This window comes from Etheostoma spectabile, chromosome 15 (assembly GCF_008692095.1).
Source record: "Etheostoma spectabile isolate EspeVRDwgs_2016 chromosome 15, UIUC_Espe_1.0, whole genome shotgun sequence".
NCBI classification, from domain to species: Eukaryota; Metazoa; Chordata; class Actinopteri; order Perciformes; family Percidae; genus Etheostoma; species Etheostoma spectabile.
The window spans coordinates 25039040-25060800 of NC_045747.1; the positions used below are offsets into that span (position 1 = coordinate 25039040).

At 42.7% G+C, this 21761-nt stretch overlaps 1 protein-coding gene across 2 annotated transcripts in view; it reads left to right on the plus strand.

Moving 5' to 3' along the window:
* The window catches only part of ntn1b (netrin 1b), a 58682-nt gene that overhangs the window by 18937 nt on the left and 17984 nt on the right, over nt 1-21761 (plus strand). For both annotated transcript variants that reach the window (XM_032536560.1, XM_032536561.1), the window contains exons 3-4: nt 13560-13748; nt 20019-20168. In XM_032536560.1, coding sequence (XP_032392451.1) covers nt 13560-13748; nt 20019-20168 — 339 coding nt within the window. The remainder of the gene's footprint in view (nt 1-13559; nt 13749-20018; nt 20169-21761) is intronic.

Below are 21761 nucleotides of genomic sequence, written 5' to 3' on the forward strand. Positions count from 1 at the left end.
TGTATGTATGTATGTATGTATGTATGTATATATGTATGTATGTATTGTCCTCTCTGCCCTATTTCCTCCTCCCCCCTAGTGAGGAGTTGTATAGTCGGATGGCATGAGGGACAAAGGAGTCCTTGAGTCTGTTGGTCCGGCACTTGGGGAGGAGCAGCCTTCCACTGAACCGGCTCCTCTGGGTGCTGATGACGGTGTGCAGGGGGTGGCTGGCATTGTCAGTAATGTCCAGCAGTTTGTCCAATGTCCTCCTCTCTGCCACCGTCACCAGTGAGTCCAGCTTCATGCCGACCACAGAGCCGGCCCGCCTGATCAGTTTATCCAGCCTGTGGGTGTCCTTCTTGATATGCTGCCCCCCAGCACACCACAGTGTAGAAGAGGACACTGGTGACCACAGACTGGTAGAACATCCACAGCAGTTTGCTGCAGATGTTAAAGGAGCGCAGCCTCCTCAGGAAGTACAGCCGGCTCTGTGTCTTCCTGTACAGGTGGCTGCTGTGTGTTGTCCAGTCCAGTTTGCTGTCCAGCCACAGCCCGAGGTATTGTACGACTGAACTGCCTCCACCTCAACTCCCTCTAGCAGGACCGGTCGTGGTCTTGGTCTGGACCTCCCAAAGTCAATGACCAGCTCCTTCGTCTTAGAGGTGTTGAGCTGTAGGCAGTTAGTGCGACACCAGAGAGCAAAGTCCCCCACCAGACTCCGATACTCCTCCTCCCTGTCACCGCTAATACACCCAACGATGGCTGTGTCATCTGCGTACTTCTGTATGTGACACAGCTCCGAGTTGTAGCAGAAGTCCGAGGTGTACAGGGTGAAGAGAAGAGGGGCCAGCACTGTGCCCTGGGGGGCTCCAGTGCTGCTGACCACAGTGTCAGACATGATGTCCTTTAGCCTTACGTACTGTGGCCTGTCGGTGAGGTAGTCTCTGATCCAGTCCACCAGATAGGGGTCCACTCCCATCCTGATCAATTTGTCCTGGAGTATAGGGGGGCGAATGGTATTAAAGGCACTGGAGAAGTCCAAGAAGAGGACCCTCACTGTGCCATTCCCCTTATCCAGATGGGAGTGGACCCGGTGTAGCAGGTAGAGGATGGCGTCCTCCACACCAACGTCTGGCTGGTACGCAAACTGTAGGCGGTCCTGGGCGTGCTGTACCTGAGGTCTGAGGAGGCAGAGGAAGAGCCGCTCCAACGTCTTCATCAGGTGTGAAGTGAGTGCCACCGGTCGGAAGTCATTCAGCTCGCTGGGCCTGTTCTTCTTGGGAACTGGAACGATGCAGGATGTCTTCCAAAGGGTGGGCACTCTCCCTAGCTGCAGGCTAAGGTTGAAGATCCGTTGGAGCGGCTCCCCCAGTTCTGCTGCGCAGGTCTTCAGCAGTCTCGGACACACTTTATCCGGGCCTGCTGCTTTCCTGGGCCGGAGCCTCCTTAGCTGTCCTCTGACTTGGTCTGTGGTGATGTGGGGCGGGGGTTGTATTGAGGAGTAGGGGGGTATTGTGGTGTTGGGGGGGAGGTGTGAAGAGGGGGGTATTGCGGTGTTGGGGGGAGGTGTGAAGAGGGGGGTTTGCGGTGTTGGGGGGAGTGTGTAGACATCTTTTCATCACCTCTCCCATAAACTCGAGGAAGGAAAAGGGGCAGCCCTCCAGCGGGCCTGTTTCCACACCTACGCTATGGGAGCACTCCAGTCCATGACTGAAAATATACAAGGCATCAAACACAAACACACAGATAACTTCAGAAATAAATAAGCTTTAATGAGAATATTACTCAAGATAATAGCTTAACAACAGTCACAGAAGGCATGGGTAATTGCTGACGCAGTTGCGTGTCTGTTCACGCACGCACAAACACACCATACACACAGAGTAAAGAGGAAGTACCTCCTGGCAACCAGCGACAGCAGGACGTTCCTCCTCCAATCTATCAGCTTTATGCTTTAATTGGACATTTTAAGTCCAGTCTTGTTTCCTCTAGCTGTCACTCAGGAAACAAACCTCACATTTGATAATGTGACTCAATTCAAGATTTCGCTGATTGTTACATTTAAACACTTGAAAAGCTGATCTGGGGGGGATCAGGTCTAAGAGAGTCCCTGAGAACAGGCCTGCACATCTGAGGGAAAGCTAAATAAAGCTAATAGCCGACGCTGAAATTCATGCTCCGCGTTCCCACTCTTCTTTGCGTTTCCCTTTGTCCCATTCGCTATTTCTTCCCATTTCTAAAACACATTGCTGCTTTAATTGGCAAATGTAAAGTATACAAAAACAAGACAAATGGGTGATAGAAAACGAGTGACATGCAACAAAGATCCCAGGCGAGTTTGTTGCAATTACATGGCATACGTTCAGCAAACTGAAGCAGCAGTACGCCCACTCCCGCCCCCCCTGGAACGCTCCCAACCCTGCAACAAGAGGATAAATGGGCTGAGATATGCTGGCCATTATGCATTATTATTCATAAGAGGGTGTGTTATCATTGGCACCACCAAGCAGCGGCTGTTAAGAAAGGAGAGTGAATAACTCTGGTCATTACTGATTGCACAATTACAACATGTCAGCTCTTTTTTCTTGTATGTAAAACAGGTCACGGTTCAGATTAGTCTGGGCTCACACACTGCATACGGGTTGTGACATGTTTCACAATACTTTCTGCAAATGCAGTACATTGCGATGGCATGGAAACGGCAAGAGACAAAGTTATTCAGTCCTGTTTTAATGGAACCATGAATCACACATATGATGTTCATCAATTTAAAGATAATTTTCATAACAAGTCTGTTTTAAACTGTTGAAGTATAAGCCTGTGAAAATACATCATTAGAAAGTCTACTGACCCCAAAGTTGCATAATGATAATTGCATAATAACATGTAATTTATGTTCTTTACATAAATTACATAATTATTATTACATGTCGCTGGAGCTACGACGTCTGTGTGTTTCGTACCGGGACGTAAAGTTACTCACATGAGCAGCAGGTCTTGTTCGTTCTTTCGCTTCTCAGCTGAAAATAAGACGTAGGATAAAACACACCAGATAAGATAACGTTACATGTTCTGTGTTGCTAAGCTAGCTAGCTAGCAAGCAAGGTGACGTAAGTTGTGCAAGACCGGAAATGTAGTTCTTTGAGCGGTTTCACACCAAAAAACCAAGTGGAACTACGACAAACCTACAACAAACTGGGACTATCTTGACTTGCAGACTTATCTTTTACATTCACAAACATTCATGGCTCAATTCAAGCAGGATCAAAACCCAATTTGTCTCTCCCCGATCAAATCCAATCCACTTTATTTGTATAGCACATTTTACAAACACAAAGTTACCAAAGTTCTGCACCAAAAAACTCAAACATACAAAACAATTAATGTAAAATATTTTAAAAACAAAATAAGAGAATCGGGTTTAAAAAAATAAAAAATAGATAAAATGAAAAAATACTAAAATACAGTAAAACAATAAGAGACATCAGAGGACCACACAACTCACATGGAGTTAAAAGCCAAAGAATAAAAATGTGTCTTAAGACGAGACTTAAAACACTCAACTGTTGGGGCTGTTGGGGCTGTTCTGACATGGAGGGGCAGAGCGTTCCAGAGTTTAGGTCCAACCACAGAAAAGGCCCTGTCCCCCCGAGTTTTAAGTCTTGTCTTGGGGACCACAAGCTGGAGCTGGCTCTCTGACCTCAGTGACCCCGCTGGCCTATAAATCTGGATGAGGTCCGAGATATGTGTTGGGGCCAGTCCATTCCCAGCTTTAAAAACAAACAATAAAATCTTAAAATCAATCCTAAAACGTACACTACTAAACATATTGTTTTCCCCCAAAAGAGGTCCCACGGTGGTCCACCAGGACGGGACTTTTCCTCTTTATACAACACATCAACCTGACGTCATTAAAGCCTCTTAGAAATAACTACTGTTGAAATAATCATTCACCGCTAACAGCTCATTATTAATATGAGCCCCACACATTAATATCAGATAATCTTAAATTACATTGGTAATGGTGCATTGCCTGAGCTGATGTCACAGTGCATTACCTAACGGCACACAGTGTGCTGCACTGGGACGAAGCCTGCGGTGCTGCTCCGGCCAGCTTGACTTGGGTGGCTGTTTATGTTGAGGCAGTGCATTCCCCGTTCGCCAGGCAACCGAACGGTTTACGAGCAGTTACCCAGACAAAAGCGCGGGGCGGGCTGATTGCCGAGCTAATTGATCTCCGCCAGAGATCACAGAGCCGTGCTCGTAAAAAGAAAAGGGGAACGCCTCCGGTGACATCACCGCACGCTGCATGGCGAAACGAGCCGGGCAAGTCAGGGGAGAGACTTATTCCCACACTGAGGGGGGGGCAGACTGCAGAGAGAGGAGAGAGAAAGGCTCACATGGAAAACACACATTTACACTTAAAAACACACACACACACACACTTAAAAACACACACACACACACCCACACAAACATCCACCTATTAATCAACAGTTAGAAATGGGCAGAATATTCTGCTGCTAATATAGAGCGGCTGGTGGCATTAAGGCAACTTTATTAGGCCTCGAAGCGATAAAATAACACACACATGAGCTGCAAAAGCCTTGGAAACCTTCGTCAGGCCATGTTATCTACAGTATAGGGCCGGCTTTACCCTCTTATAGGAAGTTTCCAACCAAAATGTTGACTATTCTTACTGTGAAATGCACAGGGAAATTCCTGTGAGGTCAAGTTTGTCTTAACTTATTGTAAGTTTGCATGGAGCTGATAGGTATTTAGGCTACATCCACACCAATACATTGTTCTGTTTAATAGCAAACATCTTTAATTTGTTTTTGTTTTTTTTGCTCCTGCAGTTACCACTTTATTCATAGACATAGTCACACACACCACACACACACACACACACACACACACACACACACACACACACACACACTATCCAACTCCTTTCAACACCCTAACCGTGACCACCCAATGACACAATGTGAATTGCTGCTCCTTCTGCCTAATCACTAATATGTCCTTGTGTTTGTCAACTGTCCTGTCCAGTCTCGTCCCGTCTCACTTCCCTCTGTTGTCCGTCTGTCACCATGTCGCATTTCATGTGTTATGTGTTACGTGGTGTTTTATTCCACCTGCCCTTACATGGATCCAGGTTCAGTAAATGTACTCAATCTAAATTCTACATACTGTGTATATAAAAATGCATGTATATAATATACAATATATAACAATTTCGTTATTAAAAATAAAGTTGTCCTCCGAAGAGGTGGGGGGGGGGCATTTCAACTTATGCATCCATGATTTTCAATCGCAGAGTAACTTCATCTGCCTTCTTTTTACACCGACACACACATGTGATTTGGGTTGTCAGGTAGCGCAACATATTGAGGTCATATCGATATTGTGAAATGAGACTATCTGTTCTGTTATTTGCCTTTACCGACTTCGTCATCTTATCAACATAATTGATTTTTGTTTTGTTAAAGCACCAATTGTCAACCCTATAATATCGTCACAACATTGACTGAGGTATTTGTGGTTGTAGCCTAAGTGTCTCTCTGAAGGACCCAACAAGAGAGATTAAACTCAGATTGTCTGGTTAAAGAGGTCTGGCGAAACACTCTAGCACCCCAATGCCCAGGATGCAGGAGACTGAATCACTTGTGGTAGAATCATGTCATTTCATTTTTGTGTAGTTCTTTTTTTCACTATTACTTACTATTACTTGTATCTGCCGGGATAAAGAACTTATTTTTAAAGGTGCCCTGCCACACGTATTCCATTACTTTGTGGTAATGTCTGAAGTCCTACCATGGACTCTGTAACATTTTCTGTGAAAGAAATGCCTTTGTTACTTTGTTTTAAGCCCTTCTAGCGTGGTATAGAAAGCCTGCAGGAAGACTCAGCTCAATGTGTGCCAGTTCTCATTAATATTCAACGAGCTAAGCTGCTTGACTCTGATTGGCTAACAGCTAGCCAATGAGAGCCTGGCTATCAGTATCCTTTACCCAGCCCAACTGGATGAGATCATGAATAGTAATGAGCTCAGGCAACATGACATCAGACTGACCAGATTTTGTGATTGGTCTGATTTCTCCTCTTATTTCTTTTCAGTGGCTAGAGCTGACAGAGGACTTCACATTCACCACATAACACACACGTATATGGACCTGGAATATTTAAAAATGTGTGGCAGGGCACCTTTAAGGTTAGGGAAAGATGGTTTTGTCAACATATTAAAATAATTTCGGGCTTCTAGTGTCTAACCTATATATCTAAAACAGCAATGTGATCAGTTTATACCTGCACTCAGGCTAAAACTGGACCAACCTAGTGCCTAGCAGACTTGTACACAGATATAGGAACGCGCTCAGACCTGGGTGAAGGAGGAGAGCGAGATGGCTTTAGATAGCCTTTCATCTCGGGGAGAACTCAATTCATTAGCTCAGCATTTACCTTTTCATCTCTTATCTGGTCTCGCGGCACAAAGTGCCCTCTTGTGTTGTTTGGCAGCTTCTCAGAGGTGAAAAATGAGCTGAGTGATGGTTCATGTTTCTCTGTGTGGCTGTTATGGCAGCAGGGCTAGACACAACTCCCCACAGGGAACAGAGGTGTTGCAGCCAAACTGGCCATGATGGCATCATTAGAGGGATAGCATCTGTCCTTGTACAACCAGGCAGGTGCAGCTAAACTGCTCTGTTGGCCTTTGCCCTTTGGGATCAGTTTGGAAGTGGACCAGTAATAGTTCCTGTCAGAAACAAATCAATGTCATGTCACCTAGAGGCTTCTGAAAGTTTGTGGTTACCGTTCGTTGCGTCTGGTCAGTTGTTTCTAGCCACAACCCCCCCCCCCCCCCCCCCCCCGTGCCAGAAGACATGCCCATGGGTGTCACTGTGCCGCTAGCAGGAGTAGGTTCTCAGCCCAAAATCGCCACTCCTACTACTGCCAGCCGGTTTCGGTCGTTATTCAGTGCTAGGACACAACCTGAACATGGTGGAGCCTGGAGACTTACATAGCAAAAGACATGTCTGTAAGTCAGTGGATACATTTTCTCTACTGCGCCTGTTCTATGGGCCTCACAGTGCAGAATGGGCAACGTAGATATGACATTAAAGATCAGCCACCCACCCAGATCAGCTGGTATTCTGTATAAAATGGAGTGGAATGGAAGTTTGTAAGTGACCCTAAACTTTTGACCAGTAGTGTAGAGTAATAGCTGCTTTGTTTGTTGTTGTTGTAGCAATGGATTTGATTGATTGATTGATTGATTGATTGATTGATTACCTTCTGCTAAAAATAAAAGGAACCATTATTTGATGTCCTAGAGCAGGGGTGTCAAACTCATTTTCACTAAGGGCCACACTGGAAAAAGAGAATCACACCGAGGGCCAGAAATGTAGAGTTTATGACAAGGCGTTCTTTTTTTTTTTTTTTTTTTTACTGCATGTCACTTTTTTTAACATTTTGGTAGCTTTTTCCTAATTTTTGATGTTTTTGTTCTGACTTATTTGTGTATTTCTCAAACATTTGTCATCTTATTGTAAATTTGTTGCTTCTTCTAACATTTTTGTACGCTTTTTGTCACAGTTTTTGTTGACAAAAGTCATCTAAAATGTATCAAATCAAGCAAAAATCTATGATAATTTTTTTTTAACAACAACCTGTTTCACAGCCTGAATATGAAAACTCTATGCTGCTTCTGGGGGAATTTCTGAGTCTCAATGTCTGCAAATCTGCCATATTCAGCTTTGATTAATTGGGATTTAAAAAACACTTTCCTGGGTTTTTGGTTTGGCGCACAACTAGTCGGGCTAAAAAACTGATTGTGAACCCAAATTGAAATGCGGGTCTTGAGTTTGACACGTGTGTCATAGAGGGACAACAGAAGAATTCTGAAATAAGCTGATGGATTGATATAAATGTCTACGAAAGCCCACAAAGCTCTGGTATGCGCTCAGCACTGAGGCAGGCGCAGCAAAGTGAACCAAGCATTCTCATTTGTCAACCAATCTCGATGTTTGGTGTCGTCTCCTTCCAGGCAACACGGCAATGGTTATATTTAGCAGCAACATCCTCCTGCCTCTAACATGTGTCTCATTAAAACCACAAGAGTCACACAACTCCTAACTCTACTAACTAACTCCTCATGTTCCAGCTCCATTGTTTGCCTTAGCTATGCCATCTCCTTTTTTCTTTTAACTGAATCAAAGAAGGTGGTCCTTAAATCATTCTCAGATTGGCTCACAAATTTTGTTGCTTTATTTGTTTCTGTGACACCGAGGTGACGGGGTTGCTTGTCATTGCGTGCACCCTGCGCCGTTCTGTGCGAGATAGAAATCTCCCCGTAACGGCTCCCAGTTGTCATTCTTTCGCTGTTAACATTTTTGACCCTCGAGTGGAATCATCAAAAGCAGTCCCGGGAACTTGTAAAAGGATGAATCATCTGGCGGGGCTGGTGCAGAAGTCCTTTGTTGTTGGACTCGCCCTCATTGCGATCCCAGCTGCTGCAGTGATGTGTGATCGAAATGTTGATTGTGGGAATAACGTGCGTCTGGTGGAAGTCGCGGCCGAGGGTGACGGATTGTGGCTTTTTATGGGTGTGCATTACCGAATCAAACGCGCTTCATCAGAGAAAGTCCACGAATGCTTTCAGAAACCAAAACACTTGTTCGCTTCTGTTAGACCCGTGGCAGCTGATTCCATTTTCTATGACGGATTTATTGAACCGTTACCAGCAGAAATCAATTTACTTCCATCATATTTACTTCCAGCCGTCCTGTATTATAATGATATATATGTGCCATCTCTTTTCATGGAACACGATGTGACCCGTTACATCTCAGTGATGTCTTTTTAATCCTACAGAGGAACTACTTCCAGAGAAGAAAACCTAATCACTGACTTATTCATTGCCTGGTAGGGATGTAACAATACACTCAACTTAAATACAGAAAAATAAAAAAAACACTTCACACATGGATATTAATGAACTCTTTTGACTCTTGTGCAACATCCCCCACATATACAATACATGTGTTATGCAAGCATTGCGTAATCTTCATATGCTTTGCAGTAAGTCCTTAGAATCAAGTACTTTTGATGTAAATTTAACAGAGTGTGTGTGTGTGTGTGTGTGTGTGTGAGCTCAGTGAATGTAGTAGCACCCTTAAAAGCTAAGCAGTGGTGCACCCACCTTAAACAAAGCATGTGAAACTGGCTCATAGAGACCTTCAGAACACTACAGTTTGTGTGTTTCTGTATGTGTGCGTTTCTTTGAAAATATCCAACTACTAAACCAACTTCTGTGGTAAAAATATGTTTCTGTAATCTGTTAAGGGCCAAGTGTTGTCTTTTCCTCCGATGGCAGGCTGGGATGAATCCTGTTTGATCTGGCACACGTCGCCAGCTCGCGGTATGAGTGACTGCGCGGGATTATACACACTGAGAGAATAATTGGTCCTGAATAAACAACAAATGTGCTGGAATTCCATCTCTCTCCGTGTCTGAAGAAGCGGTGCATTCTTCAGTCGGTACGGTTCAAATCTGACACCTGTTGACAGGCTTGGGATACATCTGCAGTTCTTCAAACCGTCCATAACCAAATTTCATCAGCGATGATCATGGACAGACGTTTGATTGTTTCTGAAGTGAGCTCTTCTCTGTAGACGGAGCAAAAAAACCCGCCTCCACCAAGCTGTGGGATACGTAATTTCCATCCAGTATGCACACCCACCACGAGCGCTTCCTTCGCTAAGCCTGATAGATGGCACTTGAACATAAATAGATTGGAATAGCATAGCTCTAAGTAGGCCCTTGAAACCAAATGAAGCAGACCCAGAAAAGACACCTTGGTACTCTGGATGTCCAGTGCAAAATCACAGTAAGCTGCTGATTTGCAGTTACAATGCATTTATAAACTCACTTTATATTCAGAATTTTGATTTAGTTTTTTACTTGAATAGTCATTTTATGGGCAATAAGATTCTATAAAATTATGTGTTTACTAATATGTGTGTTTTAACTCAATTTGGCTCATGAGCACTCATACACATACACTTAAAGTAACAGGTAAACAATCAAATACTTAGCTAAGTAAACGATATATGGTTGAATTGGTGGATGTATTAAGGAGGTCTGGATACTGTATTCAGAGATGGCGCCCTATCCATTCCTATAAAAAGTTGCTTGATTGAGTCCTATGGGTCATGCATACTTTCCAACTGTCATTGGACTGAATGGATCCAACTCTGATGATAAAAGTAATTTCAGGGGGTTTGTGGCACTCAGAAAAATGTCTTTCCCATTTTACAGACGCTCATTTTTCAATGATTGTGTAGCCTACAGGGAAAATGCTTTTTGGACCAGTGTGCATCCCGCTATGAATGCAGAGGTTGCAATATTTTTTGCTAGTTAGAATCCATGGCCCTGGGCTGGCCTTGGCTCTGAAATATCCCTAGCATATATAGGATGTGTATTGATAAATCCATGGTGCTGTCTGTGGTGCTGAAGTAGCAGACGGATTTGAATTTGCTTTGAATTGGGGGGTAGGTACGTCCCCTGTGTTAAAAATGTACAAATCGCCACCTGGGTGCATGGGTTCATCTGACAGGACCTTGAAAAACAATTAAAGGCCCTTCACTTAGTGATTTCATATACTTTTAACTTATATCCCAAACCACAAAGGTTTACTTGTGCCTTGACTTTTCAATAGTTCCTAATTCAGTTATCTGGCAAACGTGTGACAGATGTTGCGAGGGGCATTTGGAGCCTGTTGCTCTGAACCCGGCTTATCAGCGCTCAAGCTGTTGTCACTGCTGGACGACAACTACAGTGACTGTGTGAGCAGGGCGCGGATGTGTTGGTGAGATAGCACAGTGCTTATTAAAGGGCCTGGAGACAGCTGTGGAGATAGCGCTTATTAATCTCATGACACTTTCACACAAAAGTAAAAGTGATATTTTTTTACCTTTTGAGAAAGTCTCCAAAGAAACAGATTCAGATTGAAATACTTGCCAAAGAATTACCGACTTCTATTTCTATTTGCTTGTACTCGATCGAAACACAAGAAAATGAAGTAATAGTAGAGAAAAAACACCAAAAAAATAAGTAATTGTGTTCTTTGATAAACACAAACACATCTGTCTCTGAATATTAGAGCAAGATGAAAGTACAGCACCAGCATCTCTTTCAAGCACGGAAAACTAAGAGCATTCCATTTCCTATTCATGAAAAAAGCCCCGTTGTATTTTCCCTAACACTTCCTTTAAGTGGAGATAACATCTGGGATAAGAAAGCGCTAAAGAGTAAGAGGGAAAGGGAAGGGGAGGAGGGTGTGTGTGTGCGGGTGTGTTTAAAGCTTGTTATAGTGTGTGTTGGATCGGCCCTGGGGAGGGTAATGTGGGAGATAAGCCTGTGACAGCTGCCAAACGTGTGTGTGTGTGTGTGTGTGTGTGTGTGTGTGTGTGTGTGTGTGTGTGTGTGTGTGTGTGTGTGTGTGTGTGTGTGTGTGTGTGTGTGTGGGGCCCCCATTCAAAGGAGTGTTTCTGAATCCCAACCACCTGCCAGCACTGGTCCCCTTTGGCAGGTGTGATTTGGTTGGTACTTGATTCAGACCACTGGTGAACGTTGAGCATATGCGTGAGTCTTATCGCCAGCATCTCTATGTAATAACATTAAGACGGTCGCATCGATGGAGAGATTACCGAAATGTGAGGGACTGTGAGGGCTGCTCATATGATTGGTCCGTGCTTGATTCAGCCTAGAAAAGGGGGAAAAAGTAACCTAAAAGTAAAAATATTGCTAACACGAGGATGACTGAAATGTTATTTCATCATTCTCACTTTTCATTTTTATTGGAATTCCATTTTTTATTTTCTAATAGGTATTTAATTTTCTTTATTTTTTGGTCACATAATGGGGTTTTTTCACAACCCATTTAATTTCAACAGGCTGAAGATTTTCAACCGGCTCTGTGTCACTGCAGTGTGGGCACTAGCTCCAAGCTCACCCGCCGGCAAAAGTCAGCTAACGCTAAACGGGTCGCCGATGTGTCGTCCGGTTGACTTTTGCCGGAGGGTGAGTGTGGAGCAACACAGCTGGTTGAAAATAGCAAGCTCAAGAACTGCTACCAGATTTAGCCAGTTAGCTGCTCCTGTTAGCTCAAGCAGCAACAAAGTTATTAAGTAAGTAAGTAATTCTGAATTAACCAACTGAGATATTTAGCGTATCGGCTTAGGTTTCATCACTTGTTTATTACTTTTCATCAAAGTGAAGAGACAGTAATAACAGCAGCAGCTAACGTTAGCTGGTGAATTTACCTTGGCAGCCTTTTTGGTTGTAAAGATGTTCCTAAAAGAAATTTTGTGAAGAACAAAATGACCACTTGTGTTTTCTCTGTGGTTGCGCTAGACAACATGTGCTAGCAAGCTAACACCGCTAACACTTTCTCTTCACTTTTATGCTGAATAATAAGAACCACCTAGCATAGTTGGTTAGTCGGCTAGTTGGGGAAGCTAAATAAAGAGATAGGTGTAGTTACTGTGTCTCCGTGTAGCCTATTGTGTTCAATTTTCAAGTTAGTAGTTTATTTATAATTACAATGACATTGTTGTTGCTCTAGCTAACAGGAGCTAAATGGCTAAACTTGGTAGCAGTCGTTGAGCTTTCTAGTTTAAGAGAGGAATGTAAATGGCTGAGAGGTGAGAGGATTGGTGACAACACCACTGTCACAAAAAGTGACAATAATAAAAAAACAGTATAAAATGACATAAAAATAACTTCCAATAAAACTCTTCTAAAAATAGAAATGACATTAGCTTTAGTATTTTTTAAGAGAGGCCTGAGATTGTTGCAGTACATCAGTGCGTGAGGAATTTGAACTTTGGGGTCAATATTAACGACTGAAAATAGCAATGACAATAAATCTGCAGTCTTTCAGATGTGTGGGAGAGCGGAAGAAAGTTTTCCTGCCTGAAATCACCAGAGTTCAGAGGTTAAGTTCACAAGCAGGTGGCCAAGCGAACGAGAGCCTGAACCAGGACGTTTCTTTTAGAGGCTCCATTATTCTCAAGCCAGACCAAAGCGGGCCGAGCCACGCCATCTGTTTCAATAACCTGTTGTCTGAAAAAATGACAAACTCAGACGCAGGAGATCGAGACTGTGATGTCTTTCAAATGCATTTTCTCAGGATCTGCGTTTGGCACCACAGTTGCAAATTGGAATTGCTCTTTGTGTGTTTAGTTCATCGCTGTCAGATAACAAGCATATATATATATATATATATATATATATATATATATATATATATATATATATTGTATGTAGAAGAGTTTGGAGTTTCTCAACTGTCAGGGGACTATGTTACCATGCAACTGGAGTAAAAACATGAAAATCAGCCAAACTGGAGTTTCAAAATACTGCCACATGGGATTGTTTAAATTTGAGCACTGAACATATTTCATTTAAAATCATTATGACTAGCTGATCTGCAAAATGTCATGGTAGAGTTTCTCAGTCTCTCTCTCTCTCTCTCTCTCTCTCTCTCTCTCTCTTTTGCTCTGTCTACCCAGCATGCCACTGTAACCTGCACGCCCGCCGCTGTCGTTTCAACATGGAGCTGTACAAGCTGTCAGGCCGGAGAAGTGGCGGCGTCTGTCTCAACTGTCGCCACAACACGGCGGGACGCCATTGCCATTACTGCAAGGAGGGTTACTACAGGGACATGACCAAGTCCATCTCTCACCGGAGGGCCTGCAAAGGTAACAGAAAATTCAATTCAGTTTCATTTATAGTGACCAATCATAACAGACTTGTCTCAGGAGACTCTACAGATAGAGTAGGTCTAGACCACACTCTCAAGGACACAAGACTTTCACCCGGGAAACGGGTGTTCATGTCCTGTAAGTACAACTTAATGGAAACGGTGTTTTAACCCGTTTAAGACACCATCTTTTTTTCTAATGTGGTGGCTTGGTGTCTAAACGTTACTGTAGTTGTTGCATGACAGTCACCTTTTGTCATTTTAAACTTAACTGCGACAGCCTCTACAACGACAGTAACCTCATGTTACTCTGTACCTGGCTCACAGTCGCCTTTTGTTGTCTAAACTTAACTGAAACAACCACAAAATTTCTTTTGATATCATACAAACTGTTGTCCATACGTTTTCGTACAATAGCACACAAACCTGTTATGAGAACGCTTTGCAGGAAGGGCAGGATCAGCTACAGCAGTAAAATGCTGCGTAGACATTGGTGCACTAGTAATGACAATCTACTACTGTACTTTTTCTGTAAAACAATACTTTTGATAAATGAACTGTATCTTGTTGATAATACGTGTACTTTCACATAAGTAAGATTTTAAAAGCAGGACTTTAACTTTTAGGATCTGTGTACTTCTTCCACCGCTGTCTGTTTCCCACCTCAGGTATTAATGGAATTGTTTAAAAAAGTTGTGGAGAAAAGCGCCCACCTGTCTTGGTGTCAGTGAACTGACCCATGCAGCTGCCAAGCTGTTTGGGGTCCTCTGTGGATCCCTGACGAGACAAACAAAACAAACAGAACAGAGGTGTGAGCTGATCCGCCGAACAGAGTCGTGGAAACAACTCGCTAATCGCCCATCTCCCCTATTCATTCTTGCAACACATTGCATAGGCACAAAAAAAACAACACACACGCAGGTGTGGGCACATACGTCAGGCTTGAGACCAAGCGGCCGGGGATTAACGTGTGTGGAGACAAAAGCTGGGCTCCTTCTGTCTCGCAGCACCTCAGAGAGTAAAGGCAGGCTCCGAGGCCCCGAGCAAACAAACTGCTGTCACTCAGTCGCTCCGTCTATACACTCACCGGCAAAATATCCCACAAATGCACAAAATACGTGCACACATGCCTGTCTCTGACTATGTAGTCTCGCATTCACAAAACTATCTCCACAGCCCTGTGGAGTAAGGACTGACTACACTACAGATGCATTCTGGGTTAGGAGAAAAAAAACGCTCTGAGTTGTTTGCATTTCTTTAAACTAGGAGTTGACCGATACTGTTTTTTCAGGGCCAAAACCCATATGCACTTACAGTAAAAATGAAAATGTTGTAGTCGAAATTAAAACATTTTAGAAAAATGTTTAAATGCTTTAAGCAATTATTTACTAAAACTGAAACTTTAACCCTCCTGTTGTCCTCGGATCAAATTTGACTCCTTTAAAAAATTTCAATATCCGAAATATGGGTTTATTTTTAACTGAATTAACACCAAAAAATGGATCGGATTCCATACAACACTCTTTGCAAATACAATTGATCACTTTCATTACTGACTATTTTCCTCTGTACGTTCTTCTGATCTTAACAATAAGTTAAAATAATTCATAATTTCTGCTTTTTTAGCTCAAATATTAGGTATAATTCTATATAAATGAGGGTTATTGACCATGGATTCCAAAAAGTAGTGTAAAACTAGTAGTAGTAGTAGTAGTAGTAGTAGTAGTAGTAGTAGTAACTAAAAAAAAAAAGTCTGAAAAGGGACGAAAACGTTAAATTTTTGTCCGTTTTTTACCCAGGAGGACAACACAAGGGTTAAACATAATACATCAAACAAAATAAAAAATGGCTTTCTCAAGTTTTAACATGCTAACAGTTTGTTTGCAGGTGTTGCAGACTGCTTACAGAGCTGTAGCGGGGCCAAAGTAGCGCACTTTCTAATTTACTATCTGTAAAATAAAACACTGATACTGATAATCTGCTTATTGCCCAATATCAAATCATCAAAAATCGGCCAGGACGAAAATTGGTTGACCCCTACTTTAAACCAATCACAATCATCTTGGATGGCGCTAAGCTCTGGAAAATGCCACATACAACACTGTTGACACAATACAGTAACATGAACTATTTAAATTAGCTGCTCTTACGAGTGTATCACCCTGTGTTCTTCCTCCACGGCAATCCCATCAATCGGTCCCAAAACATCCCAGTTAGAGAGGAAACGCCGTAATCATATTCTTTGTAAATCTTTATCATTCCCTGAAAGAACCGAGCAGGTCTGCCTTGTTGCACCATCCAAATTCTTCTTCTTTTTTGTTTGAACTTGACATGTTCAGCATGTTGCTTCCTGTAGCGATGGGATTTTGAAAACGGCAACACAAAGAGAGTGGAAGGTGAGGGGCAAAGCCTGACATCTGGCTTTATCCAAGGAAATGTACTCTGGTTCTTACAGACTACTGACTAGGTGACAGCATGTTTGCCTACAAACATTGAGGTTTATGGGAGATGCTGTTTTCGGACAGAAAGTCTGTTTATAGTCTGTGGGGGAAAAAAACTTTTTAAAAGTTACTAACTTCTTGGCAGTGGCTGCTTTTAAGCAATATTGAATCCCGTTGTACATTTACATCACAATTTCTTACCACACACTAATGGCAAATTAGTGTGTTAAACAGATGCAACATACACCGCTGAGCTCTGATTGGCAGGTGACAGGATGCCTAATCTCCGGGGCACCCATCCTCGGTATACCACTGGCTATTTTAACACAGGAACAGCAACATGATATTTCCTACTGCATGTCGCAATAGTCCTCCCCTCTTCATTTTCTCTCTTAAAACTCATTCAGCTTGCATTAAATGAAGGAAAAGTCACGAGCAACTGGGCCTACAAAAAGTGTTTTCAGAGTTGCGTTGAGCGCTGGGGTCAATTTATTGCACATGAACACAAGTTTGACAGATCGTTTGTACTTAGCAAAAAAAATGACAAATGGTTCTTTGCAGCATTGTTTAACTCCGCCAGCCTAAACATTTTCACAAGCTATACTTAGTCAGGGGGGTGGAGCTGGGAGCAGGTTAGCGTAACAGAATTTCTCACTTTGCCTAATGATGTAGAAACATCCATAGATCTTTGTAAAGTCTTTCCAAACAGCTGGATCAGTAACCTGAACACTCCAAGCCCCTGACCCCATCTCTTCATATCCCCAGCTCGGTGCTCTGGGATCAAACCCAAACAGCCTGATTGCTGCCTTTCTCCTCAGGTGACAAAAACAGGGCAACGTGACATCAGTTAGAAACCACTATATTTATTGTTCAAATCAGCCAACCATCCCACTCTGCTGTTGTTGGACAGGAAATACAGCGCCGCGCCAACACAGCCAGGAGGAAGTCTGCTTTCATTCTCCATTCCATAACCCCCCCCCAAAAAAATGTCTCAAAATGATTTGCTTAATAGTTAAAGGTTTAGTGCACTATGCAGCGCCTACATCTCCAGCGGCAGCGTGGAATGCCTCATGCTTTATTTTCCAGATTAACAACTTCACCCCTCATCAAGCGCAGTGTAAACACAGCTCTTGGAGAACCAGAGTGCCCCCCCAACCCCCCCCATCCCCTTGTACATTAGGCAGTCTAAGCCTTTAACTAGGAGTCCACAGAGATGAAGCTGGTACATGGTTCACTGCACCGCACTCCTCCGAACCCTCTCCGCAACCATTCAGCTCCACAGGCCCCGCCACTGCAGGCTGAGATTAATTAATCTGTCCAGTTTGAAGCACCTCCTGAAGGCAGTGAGGCTGTGGTTTTGCCTTCTACCTGTCATTACAAAACAACTGAGAAAGTGTTCTGTTTTATTTTTTTATTTTATTGCATTATAAACATTATTCAGCCTTTCACATTTAATGTAGAGTAAATCAAACAAGAAGTAGTGTAACGTGTTTTAGTTGGTAGAAACAGTAAAATCTCCCCATGATGTAATTCTTCCTTTTTTATTGTAAACTGTGTTGTGTCAATGATTCTCAACCAGGGGTACCCCAGAAGGTATTTGTACAATTGCCAGGGGGTACGTGCACAGATTGTACAATAGCTCAACTAATTTGAAAAAAAGAAGAAATTATGATATATTGTATATAAAGACTTTTAAAAATACAAATAAACAAGAAAGAACCAATAAAAGCAGAGCAGAACTTGGCACAAAACAAGACACAGCACAAAAGAAAAAAAGAAAAGCAACAAAACAAAGCACAAAGCCGAACAGGAGACACAACTCTTGAGAGCAATATTAAAAGAATAGCCACATATTAACAAGTCAGAATACGTGAGAGTACGTGACAACTTGTTAGCAACAAGCACAGAAGTTCGAACAAGACAGCTAAAAGTAATGACTTTTAGTTCAAATGGTAAACTAAAAGTAACGTTAATGGATAAATGGTCAGCTTGATTCTCAAGCTCCAAGTAGTAGCAGCCTGGTAGTCTGGTAGTAGTACGATAGCTGACCAAACCAACCCTTAATAATGACAGTTTTGGGGCGCCCAGATAGCTCAGTTGGTAGAGCGGGCGCCCATACAGTGAATGGAGGTTTACTCCTGGACGCAGGTTTGACTCCGAACTGCGGCCCTTTGCTGCATGTCTTCCCCCCCCCCCCCCCCCCCCCCCTTTCATATCTTCAGCTGTCCTAAAATGCCCATAAAAGGATCCCTGATAAAGAAAGAGAGGAAATATATATATATATATATATAGACAGTTTTGTATGAAATTGTATTAAAAACTTAACAATATCAACTTTCATGTAACATACTTTTCTTTATATGAAAGTGGATAATGTTTAGTTTTTCATTTGGAACATTTGTTTTGAATGGATGATGGGGTACGTAAGTTAATTTGACAGGGCATTGGGGTACCCCAGACTACTATGGGTGGGAATCACCAGAGGCCTCACCATACGATATCATCACGATACTTATGTCACGATACGATATTATTGCGATTTTTAAACATTGCAATATTCTGCGACATATTGCCGTTTAGTACCTTTTCTCCAATTTCAAATGACGTCCCCAAAAGGAAACTGTTTCAACATCTGTTTAATCTAAAAAAGATAAATTTCTCTGTTTGTTCATCTCACTTCAATACAATTGTCAAGCAGACAAACGGACCAACACATACATCATAATAGATCAATACTTGGCATCCGTGCATCGACACAGTATATTGCCAAGATATTGTGATACTATGATGGATTGAATTCTCAGATTAAACAAACTGGAGCTCTGAAGATTTGACCATTTTACTTTTATTTCAACAAATGCACTCGGAAGACACTTTAACGATACATATCAAGTAGAAGAAAAACAAAGGAGTTCAGACCTTTTAAAAAACAGACTTAATAAGCATCTCGTTATGTTCATGAAGCGCCATAAATTCCAACTAAAAGCAACTCCAACCTCTACTGGACCACTTCAAGCACATTTCAAATAACTCTGCTGGTACATATAACACATGCAGGGCTAATAGGGAGGCTGGGCTTCCACTTCAAACACTGGCTTTATGGTAAACGCTTGGCAGAACACACACACACACACACACACACACACACACACACGCACACACACAGAGAGAACAAATTTCTCACATTTAAATGTGCGACCCTCCCAACTAACAGCTTAAACAGACTTTGAAGTGCGTTCCACTCATCCATTAATGGGAAACATTATTCAGGCAGTATTTGCAAGGAACTCTTTGCCAAAAAGCTTTACATTAGAAATCCAATCTGAAGAGCACACAGTCTGTCTGATCACAACGGTGCACAAAGCCTGCTCTCAAGGAGCTCAAAGACACATGCGCCCGTTTGCAGACGCACAACGCGTGCATTTTGCGTTACACACAGCAGGCCAGTACAGTGCGGTGCGGGCGAAACCCTATAATTAATCAAGTTATTTACTCTCCTGCGTGCCTTCCAGAGCAGACCTAATGAAAATCCCATCGTCATTATGGGTGGAGGGAAGCGGTGTAATTTGATTGAGGTTTTCTGCTGGTGCAGGGCCCAGTTCCCCATCTGTGGTGGTCTGGAAGGAAAAACCCAGCATGCTCTAATTTCTCACTAGGTTTTTTGCGTCAGATGACTTTTTATTGTATGGATTATGTAGAGTCAGCAGAGGACAGGGCGGAGACGCACTGTAGCCATTTGAAAGCTGATATCTGTTTTTGTAAGGGCACTGGTTTTGAAACTTTACTTGGGTACAATCAAGCTTGATGTCCTTGTTCTTGTGTTCTAGCGTGTGATTGCCATCCAGTTGGAGCGGCGGGGAAGACGTGTAACCAGACAACAGGCCAATGCCCCTGCAAGGATGGAGTGACGGGGATCACCTGTAACCGCTGTGCCAAGGGTTACCAGCAGAGCCGCTCTCCCATCGCCCCCTGCATCAGTAAGGCCGACTCGTACCACCGTTACACACAATGATTGGATCCAAAGAGTTCATCTAAGTTGACTGCGCCAGCAGCAGCCTCTGATAATGTAGGGCCTCTGGTACAACTTTCTAATGAAGAATACTTTAATAAAGTTTAATAGCCAGCACACCACTTACCTCTTCTTTGTGGTGCAGGAAATCAAATCTCCTAAAATGAAATTCCCGCACACACGTTCCACCTCTGCATTTGATTTATTTGTCGACATTTGGGTCCCAGGGACCTTTCTCAAGACACGTAATAGTGGCTGTTACGTATCTTGAGAAATGTGAAAAGTGTGTGGGAATTATCTTTTCTTTTTTAAATAGATTTAATGACATGTCTATACTTGTATTGTGGGTTTCTACCAGAACATGTTTACATGCTTTAGTGTTAAAAAAAACTCTTTATTTTTCTCATACTGTGTGTCTGAATCTACCTGTACTCACCTGTCTCTTTAAGCCCCCCTCTCCTGAAAAAGCCCAGTCTGCTCTGATTGGTCATTGTTTTCTGTCTATGCACCGTCCTAGCAGCAGGGAAATGACTTGTAGTGTCACTTTCTACCAATATATAAAAATAAAGTTCTTTGCGCTCAAGTGCTTTCAGTCAGTTGGCAAACTCACGTGTTTAGCTTGATCGCTAACGGGGCTACAGCTTCATACAGTTAATTGATGGTGACACAAAGCTAATGAGCTGCAATCAGTGTTGGGCAAGTTCCTTCCAAGTTACTGTCATTTGAGAGTAATTAGTTAAATTACTGTATCTGAATTGTAATGGTTTACACTACTTTTGCGTTACTTTTGAGTTAGTTTCACCAAAATAACAGCAGAAGTGGGTCTTGGCAAGAAGCTTGTGAGTTTCACCACGGGATCATCAGAGTCTCTATCTTTATCCACTATAATACATCATACATTATTCATGATATTTTGTATTAATCTGAATCAGCAAACTAAATAAATCTATAGGAATATAATACATATATACCTAAACATTGATTCCAGACATGTTAATATCTGTCAGTTGCTCGGACACACGGCTGTCCGCACTGACTGTCGGAACACAGATGTTGTGTGTTTTGTACCTGCTGGGACAGATGTTGTCCATATCGAATCTGCTGGGACACAAATGTCCATATCGTACCTGCTGGGACAGATGTTGTCCATATCGAATCTGCTGGGACACAAATGTCCATATCGTACCTGCTGGGACAGATGTTGTCCATATCGAATCTGCTGGGACACAAATGTCCATATCGTACCTGCTGAGACACAAATGTCCGTATCGAATCTGCTGGGACACAAATGTCCGTATCGGACCTGCTGGGACAGATGTTGTCTGTATTGTACCTGCTGGGACACAGATGTTGTCCATTTCGTACCTGCTGGGACACAGATGTTGTCCATACTGTCTCTGGTTTGGGCTCTGACCATGGGAAAAGTGACAGGACAGCTCGCGTCAACACAGCGTAAAACTCTACGGACAATAATGTCCATCTCCCAAATGTCTCCGTCTACACAGTCATGTTAACCTTCAAATCCAGCAACAGGAAATTAGACTCAGACTTTATTTCTGTG